The sequence below is a fragment of the Callithrix jacchus genome, chromosome 7 (assembly GCF_049354715.1).
Source record: "Callithrix jacchus isolate 240 chromosome 7, calJac240_pri, whole genome shotgun sequence".
Classification (NCBI taxonomy): Eukaryota; Metazoa; Chordata; class Mammalia; order Primates; family Cebidae; genus Callithrix; species Callithrix jacchus.
In genome coordinates, this window is record NC_133508.1 from 65363528 (window position 1) to 65376616 (window position 13089).

The 13089-nt window shown below is 44.2% G+C and overlaps 1 protein-coding gene across 4 annotated transcripts in view; it reads left to right on the forward strand.

Annotated features, from left to right (window-relative positions):
* Positions 1 to 13089, forward strand: part of GMEB1 (glucocorticoid modulatory element binding protein 1) — a 50353-nt gene that overhangs the window by 25134 nt on the left and 12130 nt on the right. For all 4 annotated transcript variants that reach the window (XM_035308405.3, XM_035308406.3, XM_078330928.1 and 1 more), the window contains 2 exons: positions 5533 to 5664; positions 7001 to 7138. In XM_035308405.3, coding sequence (XP_035164296.1) covers positions 5533 to 5664; positions 7001 to 7138 — 270 coding nt within the window. The remainder of the gene's footprint in view (positions 1 to 5532; positions 5665 to 7000; positions 7139 to 13089) is intronic.

Here is a 13089-nt window from a genome sequence, read left to right on the forward strand (position 1 = left end):
AATACAAAATTAGCTGGATGTGGTGGTGCATGCCTATAATTCCAGATACTACTCAGGTGGCTGAGGCAGGAGAATTGATTGAACCCAGGAAGTGGAGGTTGCATTGAGTTGAACTTGTGCCATTGCACTCCAGCCTAGGCAACAAAAGCAAAGCTCTGTCTCAAAAAAAAAAAAAAGAAAAAGAAAAAAAGGTAGTTCAGTAGAGTTATAATACTTATATAAGAGTTTCACTTTGCTATCACTTGGCATATTAAGGTTGAATTAGGCTGATTTGAAAAATGCTTTGCAGGTTGGGCCCATTGGCTCACACCTGTAATCCCAGCACTTTGGAAGGCCAAGGCGAGTGGATCATGAGGTCAAGAGTTCAAGATCAGCCTGGCCAACATGGTGAAACCCCATCTCTACTAAAAATACAAAAATAGGCTGGGCATGGTGGCGCATGCCTGTAATCCCAGCTACTCGGGAGGCTGAGGCAGGAGAATTGCCTGAACCCAGGAGGCGGAGGTTGCGATGAGCCGAGATTGCGCCATTGCACTCCAGCCTGGGTAATGAGCAAAACTCCATCTCAAAAAAAAAAAAAGCAAAAATTAGCCAGGCATGGTGGCAGGTGCCTGTAATCACAGATACTCAGGAAGCTGAGGTAGAGAATTGCTTGAACCTGGGAGGCGGAGGTTGCAGTGAGCCGAGATCATGCCACAGCACTTCAGCCTGGGTGACAGAGGGAGACTTCCTCTCAAAAAAAAAACAAAACAAAAAAAACGAAAAAGCTTTGCAGCTGGGCATGGTGGCTTGTGCCTGTAATCTCAGTACTTTGGGAGGGTGAGGTGGGTGGATCACCTGAGGTCAGGAGTTTGAGACTAGGCTGGCCAACATGATGAAACACTATCTCTACTAAAAAGACAAAAATTAGGCCAAGGCTCAGTGGCTCATGCCTGTAATCCCAACACTTTGGGAAGCTGAGGCGTGTAGATCAGGAGGTCAAGAGATAGAGATAGAGACCATCCTGGCTAACACAGTGAAACCCCATCTCTACTAAAAATACAAAAAATTATCCAGGTGTGGTGGCACGCGCCTATAATCCCAGACTTGTGCTTTACTAGTAGTAAAGTAAAATTCTTTGCTTTGCTAGTAGTCAACACAAGAAGGTAGATTTGAAGATTAGAATGATTAGTGGTTTTCTTTTCTTTTTTTTTTTTTTGAGTTGGGAGTCTCACTCTGTCATCCAGGCTGGAGTGCAGTACAGTACAGGGCAGTGGCACGATCTTGGCTCACTGCAAACTCCACCTCCTGGGTTCAAGCTATTCTCCTGCCTCAGCCTCCCTACTAGCTGGGATTACAGGTGCCCACCACCACACCCTGATAATTTTTGTATTTTTTTTTTTCTTTTCGAGACGGTTTCGCTCTTGTTACCCAGACTGGAGTGCAATGGTGTGATCTCGGCTCACCGCAACCTCCGCCTCCTGGGTTCAGGCAATTCTCCTGCCTCAGCCTCCTGAGTAGCTGGGACTACAAGCACACGCCACCATGCCCAGCTAATTTTTTATATTTTTAGTAGAGACGGGGTTTCACCTTGTTGACCCGGATGGTCTCGATCTCTTGACCTCATGATCCACCAGCCTCGGCCTCCCAAAGTGCTGGGATTACAGGCTTGAGCCACCGTGCCCGGCCCAATTTTTGTATTTTTAGTAGAGATGGGATTTCACCATATTGGCCAGGCTGGTCTCGAACTCCCAACCTCATAATCCACCCACCTCGGTCTTCCAAAGTACTGGGATTACAGGCGTGAGCCACCATGCCTGACCCTGATGAGTGGTCTTCAACCATTAAACTGAGGCGCATCAAAGATAATGTTATCATTGGCTGGACTAGACTCTGGACACCCCACTCTAAGGATCAGAGTTCTCTGCTAGGAAGGGCTCCAGATTACCAAGTTGAGCCCTCCCATAGATGAAATAGGATGAGCACATAGTTAACTTCAGTATTGTTGAGTTTGGGACTAGGGCTCCTTACCATCCAGGGAAGATGTAACTGTAAGATTATTATTAAAGATTCAGTTAATCCAGCTTGATATAATTGCATAAAATATATCTCAACTACTATCATAAGAATTAAAAATATGCCTCAGAAAAGTCACAAGAATGCTAAAGGATCTAAAAGGTTAGGGACGTATACTGTGCTTTTAAATTGACCCTTTTTTTTGAGATGGAGTCTCGCTCTATCATCCAGGCTAAATTGCAATGGCACTGTCTCAGCTCACTGCAACCCCCGCCTCCGGGGTTCAAGTGATTCTCCTGCCTCAGCCTCTCAAGTACCTGCCACCACGCCCGGCAAATTTTTGTATTTTTAGTAGAGATGGGGTTTCACCACACTGGCCAGGCTATTGTTAAACTCCTCACCTTGAGATCCACCCACCTTGTCCTCCCAAAGTGCTGGGATTACAGGCATGAGCCACTGCACCTGGCCTTTTTTTGTTTGTTTTAGACATAGTTTCACTCTGTCACCCAGGCTGGAGTGCAATGGCAGGATTTTGGTTCACTGCAATCTCCACCTCCCAGGTTCAATCAGTTCACCTGCCTCAGCCTCCCGAGTAGCTGAAATTACTAATTTTTTGTATTTTTAGTAGGGATGGGGTTTCACCATGTTGGACAGGCTGGTCTCAAACTCCTAACCTCAGGTGATCCACCCACCTCAGCCTCCCAAAGTGCTGAGATTACAGGCGTGAGCCACCATGCCTGGCCTCTTTTTTTTTTTTTTCCACCATGTCTTATGGTGCTGGAAACATGACCTCTTAATGGCTGGGCATGGTGGCTCATACCTCTAATCTTAGCACTTGGGGAAGTCAAGGCTGGAGGACTGCTTGAGCCCAGAAGTTCAACACTAGCCTGGACATTATGGCAAAAATCCATCTCTGAAAAAAATAAAAATCACCTGTGGTCCCAAATACTAGGGAGACTGAGATGGGAAGATCACTTATACAGTGAGCTGTGATTATGTCACTGCACTCCAACCTAGGTGACAGGAGCGAAATCCTCTCTCAAAAAAATAAAGATCTTTTGGTCAGTTCCAATATTCTGTGCATAACCAGTGGCTGAGCAGAAGCCAAATCCCTTGAAACCTAAATCCGTTTCAGGAAAGTATAAAATATCTGGCAGTTTGAATATTTGGACACTTGATTCTTTCACTTGAAAAGTGAAAAATACTGTGAAATGCTATTTACAGTTGGCCGTTGAACAATATGGATTTGATCTGCGGGGGTCCACTTATATACATGGCTCCTTTTTCAGCCAGTCGTGGATTGAAAAATACAATATTTGCAGGATGCAAATCTTGGGACTATGAAGGGTTGACTTTTACTTTTTGACTTCAGGACTTCAGCATGTGCAGACTTGGTTAGATATGCAGGTGATCCAGGAATCAATCCCCCATGTATACTGAGGGACAAATGTACTTCCTTTTTATTTGGCCAAAACTCCTTTACTTGATTATCTTTTACTTGATTATTGATATCCTACAGTGTGTAGAGTTCATATTTACCTGTATTGCTGTTTGCATCTATTTGGTTTTTCTCGATTCTCCTTGTTTAAAAGCTTTTTTTTTTTTTTTAGACAAGGTCTCACTCTGTCACCCAGGCTGGAGTATAGTGACACAATCACAGTTTACTGTAGCCTTAAGCCCCTGGGCTCAGGCAATCCTCCCATCTCAGCCTCCCGAGTAGCTATAACTATAGATGTGCACCACCATATCCAGCTAATTTTTGTAGAAACTCGGTTTTGCCATGTTGTCCAGGCCGGTCTCAAACTTCTGGACTCAAGTGATCTGCCCACCTTAGCCTCCCAAAGTGCTAGGATTTTAGTCATGAGCTACCGTGCCCAGTCAAAATCTTCATATACAAGTAATAGCAAAGGGTATTTTTTCCCCTCTGAATCTGCTATACATGTAGTTGGGACTACAGGCACACGTCACCACCCCCAGCTAATGTTGTATTTTTAGTAGAGACAGGGTTTCACCTGTTTTGGCCAAGGTGATCTCGATCTCTTGACCTTGTGATCCACCTGCCTGGGCCTCTCAGAGTGCTGGGATTACAGGCATAAGCCACTGCGCCTGACCATGAATCTCTCTTTCTTTTTTTTTTTTTTTTTTTTTTTTGAGACAGAGTTTCGCTCTTGTTATCCAGGCTGGAGTGCAATGGCGCAATCTCGGCTCACCGCAACCTCCGCCCCCTGGGTTCAGGCAATTCTCCTGCCTCAGCCTCCTGAGTAGCTGGGATTACAGGCACGCGCCACCATGCCCAGCTAATTTTTTGTAATTTTTAGTAGAGACGGGGTTTCACCATGTTGACCAGGATGGTCTCGATCTCTTGACCTCGTGATCCACCCGCCTCGGCCTCCCAAAGTGCTGGGATTACAGGCTTGAGCCACCATGCCCGGCCTCTTTTTTTTTTTTTTTTTTTTTTTTTGAGATGGAATCTCGTTCTGTCATCCAGGCTAGATGCAGTGGTGAGATCTTGGCTCATTGCAACCTCCTCCTCCTGGGTTCAGGTGATTCTTCTGCCTCAGCCTCCTGAGTAGCTGGGACTACAGATGCGTGCCACCACGCCCAGCTAATTTTTTTTTAATTTTTAGTAGAGACGGGGTTTCACTATGTTGGCCAGGCTGGTCTCGAACTCCTGACCTCATGATCTGCCCCCATCGGCCTCCCAAAGACCATGAATCTCTTATCTGATTTTTATGGTCTCTCTTTCTTTTATTTTCTTTGTATAGGCTAATAATTAAGTTAGATGCTTAGTCTCAAACTTGTTTGTAATAGAGCTCTTGGCAAAGCATTATATCTTTCTCTTAAATTATTTCAAGCTGGCCGGCGCGGTGGCTCACGCTTGTAATCCCAGCACTTTGGGAGGCCAAGGTGGGTGGATCACGAGGTCAAGAGATCGAGACCATCCTGGTCAACATGGTGAAACCCCGTCTCTACTAAAAATACAAAAATCAGCTGGGCATGGTGGCGTGTGCCTGTAATCCCAGCTACTCAGGAGGCTGAGGCAGGAGAATTGCCTGAACCCAGGAGGCGGAGGTTGCAGTGAGCCAGATCACGCCATTGCACTCCAGTCTGGGTAATAAGAGTGAAACTCCCTCTCAAAAAAAAAAAAAAAAAAAAAAATCTATTTCAAGCTTTTTTTACCCTGAGTAGTAAGTCTGGGGCAGGCAGCCTAGTAGTAATGCCTACCTTCAATCTCTTTGAAAAACATATCTACTCAGGAAACACATTGCTCTTTTGTGATTTGATAAATTATTTTTCACTTTCTATTCAAAGTAAGAAACCTTTTTTTTTTTTTTTTTTGGCAAGGCAGGTTTTCTTTACAGAATTCAATATTCATCCTGGCTTACCTAAGAGTCTAGTTTTTAAAATAGGGACCTGTGGCCAAGAGGCTAGAATGTTAAAATAACAAGGTCTCTGTAGATGTTGAGTATGAGATATAGAATCGCTATAACTTTTTCATTAAATTCACTGTTCTCACCTCTACTGGATTGCTTTTAGGTAGCATCACACAGATTGCCATCTCAGAAGAGAGCATGGAAGAGGCAGGGCTGGAATGGAACTCAGCTCTCACTGCTGCTGTCACCATGGCCACAGAGGAGGGTGTAAAGAAAGACTCAGAGGAAATTTCAGGTATTTTTCTTTAGGGCTCAAATATCTTGCAGGGTCTTGTGACCCTTATCACCATTATGATTATGGATACGGAAGACCTCTTAATTACTTTTGCTGGATTTTCTCATGCATGTAAATACTAACAATAGCTACAAACATCCTACTTTAATCCATGCAATAGCCTTGTATAGTCACATTTTACACACAAATCAGGATTCAGTGAGGTTTAGCAACTTGCCTAAGATCAGTTAGAACCAACATTTGTTAAGCTGAATTTAGCTGTTTGACTATGTAGTCTATGCTTTTCATCCAATTAGACTGCCTCCAACTTTGGCACCCTCTTAGATAAACTAAGCTTTGAGATGTTAGAAGGAAAAAATAGGTGGCAAGTTTTGTAGAGCATGGCGATTAATGATGATTCACTTAGAGGGGACCAGAAGAAGCTTCACATCACCCTACATTTATTAATTCATTTAATAAGTATTTATTATTGCCTATTTTTAGTTGGCACTGTTGTAAGATGCTAGGTATGTACATGAAAAAACATAGCCACCACCCTCAGAGAGCTTATAGCCCCACCTATCCAACTGTTTTGTTTTCTTAAGTATAGGGCTAGGGAGTACATCTTAATTAATATTTAATTTAATTTAATACCTTTATTATTTAACTTTTAGGATATTAAATATTTCTCTTTTTTTTTTGAGATGGCGTTTCGCTCTTGTTGTCTAGGCTGGAGTGCAGTGGTGCAATCTCAGCTTACCACAACCACTGCCTCCTGGGTTCAAGTGATTCTCCTGCCTTAGCCTCCCGAGTAGCTGGGATTACAGCCATGCGCCACCATGCCCAGCTAATTTTTTGTATTTCTAGTAGAGACAAGGTTTCACCATGTTGGCCAGGCTGGTCTTCGAACTCCCGACCTCAGGTGATTGACCCGCATTAGCCTCCCAAAATGCTGGGATTACAGGCGTGAGCCACCGCGCCCGGCCTAAATGTCTTGTTTTTAAATTAAATTAAAATTAAATAATATTTAATGTTAAATATTTCATGTTTATTTAGTACTATCATGTTTAATAGTTAATTTAATTAATATCTTTATTGGAGGAAGGTAACTATTCTTTGTAGCGAAAACTATGATAAAGTGAGGCAATTATTCCAAGCCCCTATGCTGCTGAAGGGGCTAAATGATTAGGTGCCAACTCAGGGAAGCGTCTTGTATTCCAAAGCTTCTTCCCTTTTTTCAGGAATGGCCCAACAATAAATCCTTTTGAATTAAATAATTTTGAATTTAATATTGTAGAGATTTGCCTAAATATCTATATAGCATCTCTTGTTTACCCCCGTCTTATCCTTTTGACAGAGGACACTTTGATGTTCTGGAAAGGAATAGCTGATGTAGGGCTGATGGAAGAGGTTGTCTGCAATATACAGAAGGAAATAGAGGAGCTACTCAGGGGAGTTCAGCAGCGGCTCATCCAGGCTCCTTTTCAGGTCACAGGTAAGTACACTACTCCTAATATTAGTAGTCATGTATTGAATACTCACCTTCGTAGGCAGGTCCTATAAGCCTTGCAAAACCCTGATGTATAGCTATTATTATCTTAGTTTTACGTATAAGGAAACTAAAGCTCATGTAAGTTAAGTCACTTGTCCAAGGTTCATAACTAGGTTTTGAACTCAGATCTGGCCATGCTTTTCCACAGGTAATTTTTGCCTTTATAAATGGTGCCAGTAGTCTGGGCAATATACTGAGATGCTATCTGTACAAAAAACTTTTTTTCTGAGATGGAGTTCGCTCTTGTTACCCAGGCTGGAGTGCAATGGCGCGATCCCGGCTCACTGCAACCTCCGCCTCCTGGGTTCAAGCAATTCTCCTGCCTCAGCCTCCCAAGTAGCTGGGACTACAGGTGCACGCCACCACGCCCAGCTAATTTTTTGTATTTTTAGTAGAGACGGGGTTTTACCATGTTGACCAGGATGGTCTCAATCTCTTGACCTCACGATACACCCACCTTGGCCTCCCAAATTGCTGGGATTATAGGCATGAGCCACCGCACCCGGCCTAACTTTTTTTTTTGAGATGGAGTCTTGCTCTGTCGCCTAGGCTGGTGTGCAGTGGCATGATCTCAGCTCACTGCAACCTCCACCTCCTCAGTTTTAAACAATTTTCTCTACCTCACCTTCCCAAGTAACTGGGATTACAGGCACCTGCCATCATGCCCAGCTAATTTTTGTATTTTTAGTAGAGCTGGGGGTTTCACCATGTTGGCCAAGCTGGTCTTGAACTTCTCACCTCAGGTGATCCACGCATCTCAGCCTCCCAAAGTGCTGGGATTACAGGCATGAGCCACCGTGCTGGGGCTACAGAAAACTTTTTTAAATTTAGCAGGGTGTGCTTGGTAGTGGGTGCCTATAGTCCCAGTTACTTGGGAGATTAAGGCTTGAGAGAATCACTTGAACCCGGCAGTTCAGTACTTCAGGGAGCTATGATCATACCACTGTACTCCAGCCTGGGTGACAGAGCAAGACCCTGTCTCCAAAAAAAAAAAAAAAAACAGACCATGGGCAGTAGCTCATACCTGTAATTCCAGTACATTAGGAGGCTGAGATGGGTGGATTATTTGAGGTTAGGAGTTCAAGACCAGCCTGGCCAACTGAGTAAAACCCTGTCTCTATCAAAAATACAAAAAAAAAAATTAGCCGGGTGTGGTGCATGTTTGTAATCCAAGCTACTTGAGAGGTTTGAGGCACAAAAATCACCACAGGAGGCAGAGGTTGCAGTGAGCCAAGATCTCACCATTACACTCCAGTCTGGGTGACAGAGCAAGACTGCATCTCAAAAAAAAAAAAAAAAAAAAAGGTGACAGAAAGCATTCTCTCTCTCTCTCTTTCTCTTGATGTATGTATTTTTTTTCTCTCTCTCTTTTTTTTTTTTTTTTTTAGTGAGACAGTTTCACTCAGTTGCCCAGGCTGGATTGTAGTGGTGTGATGTCAGCTCACTGCAACCTCCGTCTCCTGAGTTCAAGCAATTCTACTGCCTCAGACCCCCAAGTAGCTGGGATTACAGGTGCATGCCCCCATGCCTGGCTAGTTTTTTTGCATTATTATTATTTTTTTAAATTTCACAGATCATAGGAAACAAGTATTTTTAATAGAGATGGGGTTTCACCATGTTGGCCAGACTGGTCTCAACTCTGACCTTAGGTGAGCCACCCGCCTCAGCCTTCGAAAGTGCTGGGATTACAGGTATAAGCCACCATGCCCAGCTGATATATGTATTTTCAGACTCTCTCTCTTTACACTCATTATGTGTGTATGTATGCTATGTGTATGTATAGAGAAAGAGAGAGTCTGAAAATTGGAGAAATCCACTTGCTTTTAGATTATTCTCATATCCTATTAATTTAAGGCTTTGTGAATTTATATGTTCACTTATATCTGTTTCTGAATACTTTCAGGGTGCTGCTGTACAGTTGTGAAAGGATGTTCTAATCTGATAGAAATGGGGTTATGGGCCGGGCACCATGGCTCACGCCTGTAATCCCAGCACTTTGGGAGGCTGAGGACGGTGGATCACCTGAGATCAGGAGTTGAAGACCAGTCTGGCCAACATGGTGAAACCCTGTCTACAAAAATACAAAAAGTAGCAGGCATGATGGCGGGTACCTGTAATCCCAGCTACTCAGGAGGCTGAGGCGGGAGAATTGCTTGAATCCAGGAGGTAGAGGTTGCAGTGAGCTGAGAACATGCCATTGCACTCTAGCCTGGGCGACAGAGTAAGGCTCCGTCTCAAAAAACAAAACAACAAAAAAGAAGTGGGGTTATGATGAGACCTTGTATGTTTAGTGAATTCTTGTTAGTCATTTCTTGTTACTTCTTTATAACCTATAACTTATGTATCATACACTTAAACAACCTTGACTGCAGAATATTTATTTATTTCTTGAGAGAGATTCTCTCTTATTGCCTAGGGTAGAGTGCAATGGTGCGATCTCGGCTCACTGCAACCTCAACCTCCTGCGTTTAAGTAATTCTCCTGTCTCAGCCTTTCAAGTAGCTGGGATTACAGGCATATGCCACCTAATTTTGCCCAGCTAATTTTGTATTTTTAGTAGGGACTGGGTTTCTTCGTGTTGGTCAGACTGGTGTCAAACTCCCAACCTCAGGTGATATGCCCCGTTGGGCCTCCCAGAGTGCTGGGATTATAGATGTAAGCCACCGCGCCCAGCTGACAGCAGAATCTTTTTAAACATTTAAAATGACTTATGCTTGGAGTACAAACCAAAAAACCACAAATAATATAGAAAATGACCGGGCGCGATGGTTCATGCCTATAATCCCAGCACTTTGGGAGGTGAAGGTGGGCAGGTCACAAGGTCAGGAATTCAAGCCCAGCCTGGCTAACATGGTGAAACCTTGTCTCTACTAGAAAAAAATACAAAAATTAGCCAGGCATGGTGGCATGCGCCTGCAGTTCTACCTACTCGGGAGGCTAAGGCAGGAGAACTGCTTGAATCTGGGTGGTAGAGGTTGCAGTGAGCTGAGATTGTGCCAGTGCACTCCAGCCTGTGCGACAGCAAGATTGCATCTCACAAAAAAAAAAAGCAATGCTATTTTAGTGGTGGTCAAAGAAGATCTCTCTAAGGAGGTGACATTTGAGCAGAGACCTGAATTGAAATAGCTAGTTATGTGACAAGCTGGGAGAAAGAATATTCCAGGAAGAGAGAACAAAGATCTCGAAGTGGCAGTGAGCCAGGTGGGTCCAAAGAATTATAGAAACACCAATGCAGCCGGGCACAGTGGCTCACACCTGTAATCCCAGCACTTTGGGAGGCCAAGGTGGGTGGATCATGAGGTCAGGAGTTCGAGACCAACTTGGCCAACATGGTGAAACCCCGTCTCTAATGAAGATACAAAAAATTAGCTGGATGTGGTGGTGCACACCTGTAATCCCAGCTACTCAGGTGGCTGAGGCAGGAGAATCGCTGAAACCTGGAAGGTGGAGGTTTCCAGTGAGCCGAGATGGCGCCATTGCATTCCAGCCTGGGTGACAGGGCAAGACTTTGTCTCAAAAAAAAAAAAAAAAAAAAAATTGGCAACAGTGTTATATGATAAGGTTGAAGGTACACAGAGGGGACAGTTTAGATAAGCCATCATAGTGATTTTGAGCAGGGAATAAAGTGACAGATTCTTATTTTTCTTTTCTTTTATTAATTTATTTATTTTGAGACAGGGTGTCTGTCACCAAGGCTGGGGTACAATGGCATGATCACAGCTTACTGCAGCTTCAACCTCCTGGGCTCAACAATCCTTCTATCTCAACCTCCTGAGTAACTGGGACTAGAGGTGTGCACCATCATGCCTGGCTGATTTTTAAAATTTTTTTGTAATGACAGGGTCTCACTATGTTATCTAGGCTGTCTTGAACTCTTAGGGTTGAAGTGATCCTCCTGCCTTTGCCATGCAAAGTGCTGGGATTACAGGCTTGAGCCACCATGCCTGGCCCAGATTTTTTTTTTTTTTTTTGAGACAGAGTTTCGCTCTTGTCACCCAGGCTGGAGTGCAATGATGCGATTTCAGCTCACTGCCACCTCCGCCTCCCGGGTTCAAGTAGTTCTCCTGTCTCAGCCTCCCTAGTGGCTGGGATTACAGGCACCTGCTACCATGCCTGGCTAATTTTGTATTTTTTAGCAGAGACAGTAGACTTAAGAAGAAGTGATTAGATTTAGAATATATTTTGAATGTGGAACCGCCAAGTCCTGCTGATGGATTGGATGCAGGGTAAAAGAGAAAGATATCAGATGAGGCTGGGCGTGGTGGCTCAAGCCTGTAATCCCAGCACTTTGGGAGGCCGAGGTGGGCAGATCATGAGGTCAAGAGATTGAGACCATCCTGGCCAACATGGTGAAATCCCATCTCTACTAAAAACACACAAAAAATTAGCTGGGCGTGGTGGCGCACGCCTGTAATCCCAGCTACCCGGGAGGCTGAGGCAGGAGAATTGCTTGAACCCGGGAGGCAGAGGTTGCAGTGAGCTGAGATTGCGCCACTGCCCTCCAGCCTGGCGCCTCGTGACAGAGCAAGACTCTGTCTCAAAAAAAAAAAAAAAGAAAGATATCAGATGACACACATTTTTGGCCTGAGCTCACGTGGTGGTGATGCCATTTACTGAGATGAAGGTCACTAGGGAAGGAAAAGGTTTATAGAGGAAATCAAAATTAGTGTTTTACCGCTTAAATTGAGATGACTATGAGACCATTGAATAGATAATGTCACTCATCTAGACAGAAGTATGAATGTGGAATACAGGAAAGAGGTCAGGACTGGAGATGTATGTGTGGGAGTACTCAGCATATGTATGTTATTTAAAACCATGGGATCAAGTGAGGTGATCATGGAAGGGAATGTAGTGAAGTTGTCCAAGTTAAGGAAGCAATGAACGCAAATACTGACTTTTTTTTTTTTTTGGAGAGGGTCTTGCTCTCTCATCCAGGCTAGAATGTAGTGGTCACAGCTCACTGCAGCCTCAACCTCCTGGGCTCAATCGATCCTCCTGCCTCAGCCTCCCAAGTAGCTGAGACTCCAGGCACATACCATCACACCTGGCTAACTTTTGTAGTTTTTGTAGAGACAGGGTTTTGCCATATTGCCCAAGCTGGTCTCAAACTCCTGTGCTAAAGAGATCTGCCTGCATCAGCCTCTTAAAGTGCTGGGATTACAGGTGTGAGCCACCACACCTGGCTGACAGTTTCAGAAGTTTTATATAGAAATGAACAGAGATAATTATTAATAATCTTAGGGTCAGTTGAGCATGGTCACTCATACCTCTAACCCCAGCACTTTGGGAGGCTCAGGCAGGCGATCATGAGTTAAGGAGATCAAGACCATCCTGGCCAACAAGGTGAAACCCCATCTCTACTAAAATACAAAAAATTAGCTAGGTATGGTGGTGGGCGCCTGTAATCCCAGCTACTTGGGAAGCTGAGACAGAGGAATCGCTTGAACCCGGGAGGCAGAGGTTGCAGTGAGCGGAGATTGCATTACACTTCAGCCTGGCAACAGAGGGAGACTCCATCTAAAAAAAACATAGGTCTGGGTGCATTGGCTCATGCCTGTAATCATAGCACTTTGGAAGGCCAAGGCAGGCGGATCACCTAAGGTCAGAAGTTCAAGACCAGTCTGGCCAACATGGTGAAACCCTGTCTCTACTAAAGATACAAGAATTAGTCGGGCATAGTGGCATGCACCTGTAATCCCAGCTACTTGAGAGGTTGAGGCAGTAGAACCTGGGAGGTGGAGGTTGCAGTGAGTCAAGATCACACCACTGCATTCCAGCCTGGGCAACAGAGTGAGACTCCTTCTCAAAAAAAGAAAATAATGATCTTGCATGCCAATTCCCATGTTTGACACTTAAAATATATTTCTAATCTTCATATCTACTTTGCAGAG